Source organism: Penaeus monodon, chromosome 25 (genome assembly GCF_015228065.2).
Source record: "Penaeus monodon isolate SGIC_2016 chromosome 25, NSTDA_Pmon_1, whole genome shotgun sequence".
NCBI lineage: Eukaryota > Metazoa > Arthropoda > Malacostraca > Decapoda > Penaeidae > Penaeus > Penaeus monodon.
The window spans coordinates 33,701,086-33,701,408 of NC_051410.1; the positions used below are offsets into that span (position 1 = coordinate 33,701,086).

Here is a 323-nt window from a genome sequence, read left to right on the forward strand (position 1 = left end):
CCCATATTTCACACACAAATAACCCCCACAATCATGCTGCCCCAAAGGTGTTTGACTTCGAGCTGAGCCGCGAAGACATGGCATCGCTGGAAGCCCTGGACCGGAAAGGCAACGGACGCATTATAGACTTCAAGTCATTGTTCAAAGGGTAAGTTCCTCGCGTGAATAAATTATGACTTCATTATATGTCTGAGAATAGATGCCAAAGAGTAAGCAAAAAGTTAGATATCGTTCCCCGAAGCACTTCCTGAGATATTGCTAGCGACTATTTTGGGACACCTTACGTACATGTTTTTACTCGTAAATAAACTACAAACACGGTG

General features: G+C 43.7%; 1 protein-coding gene across 1 annotated transcript in view; it reads left to right on the forward strand.

Moving 5' to 3' along the window:
* The window catches only part of LOC119589367 (aldo-keto reductase family 1 member A1-like), a 9,419-nt gene that overhangs the window by 8,672 nt on the left and 424 nt on the right, over nt 1-323 (forward strand). Inside the window, exon 8 of the mRNA XM_037937985.1 lies at nt 48-148. Within this exon, the coding sequence (XP_037793913.1) occupies nt 48-148 (101 nt within the window). The remainder of the gene's footprint in view (nt 1-47; nt 149-323) is intronic.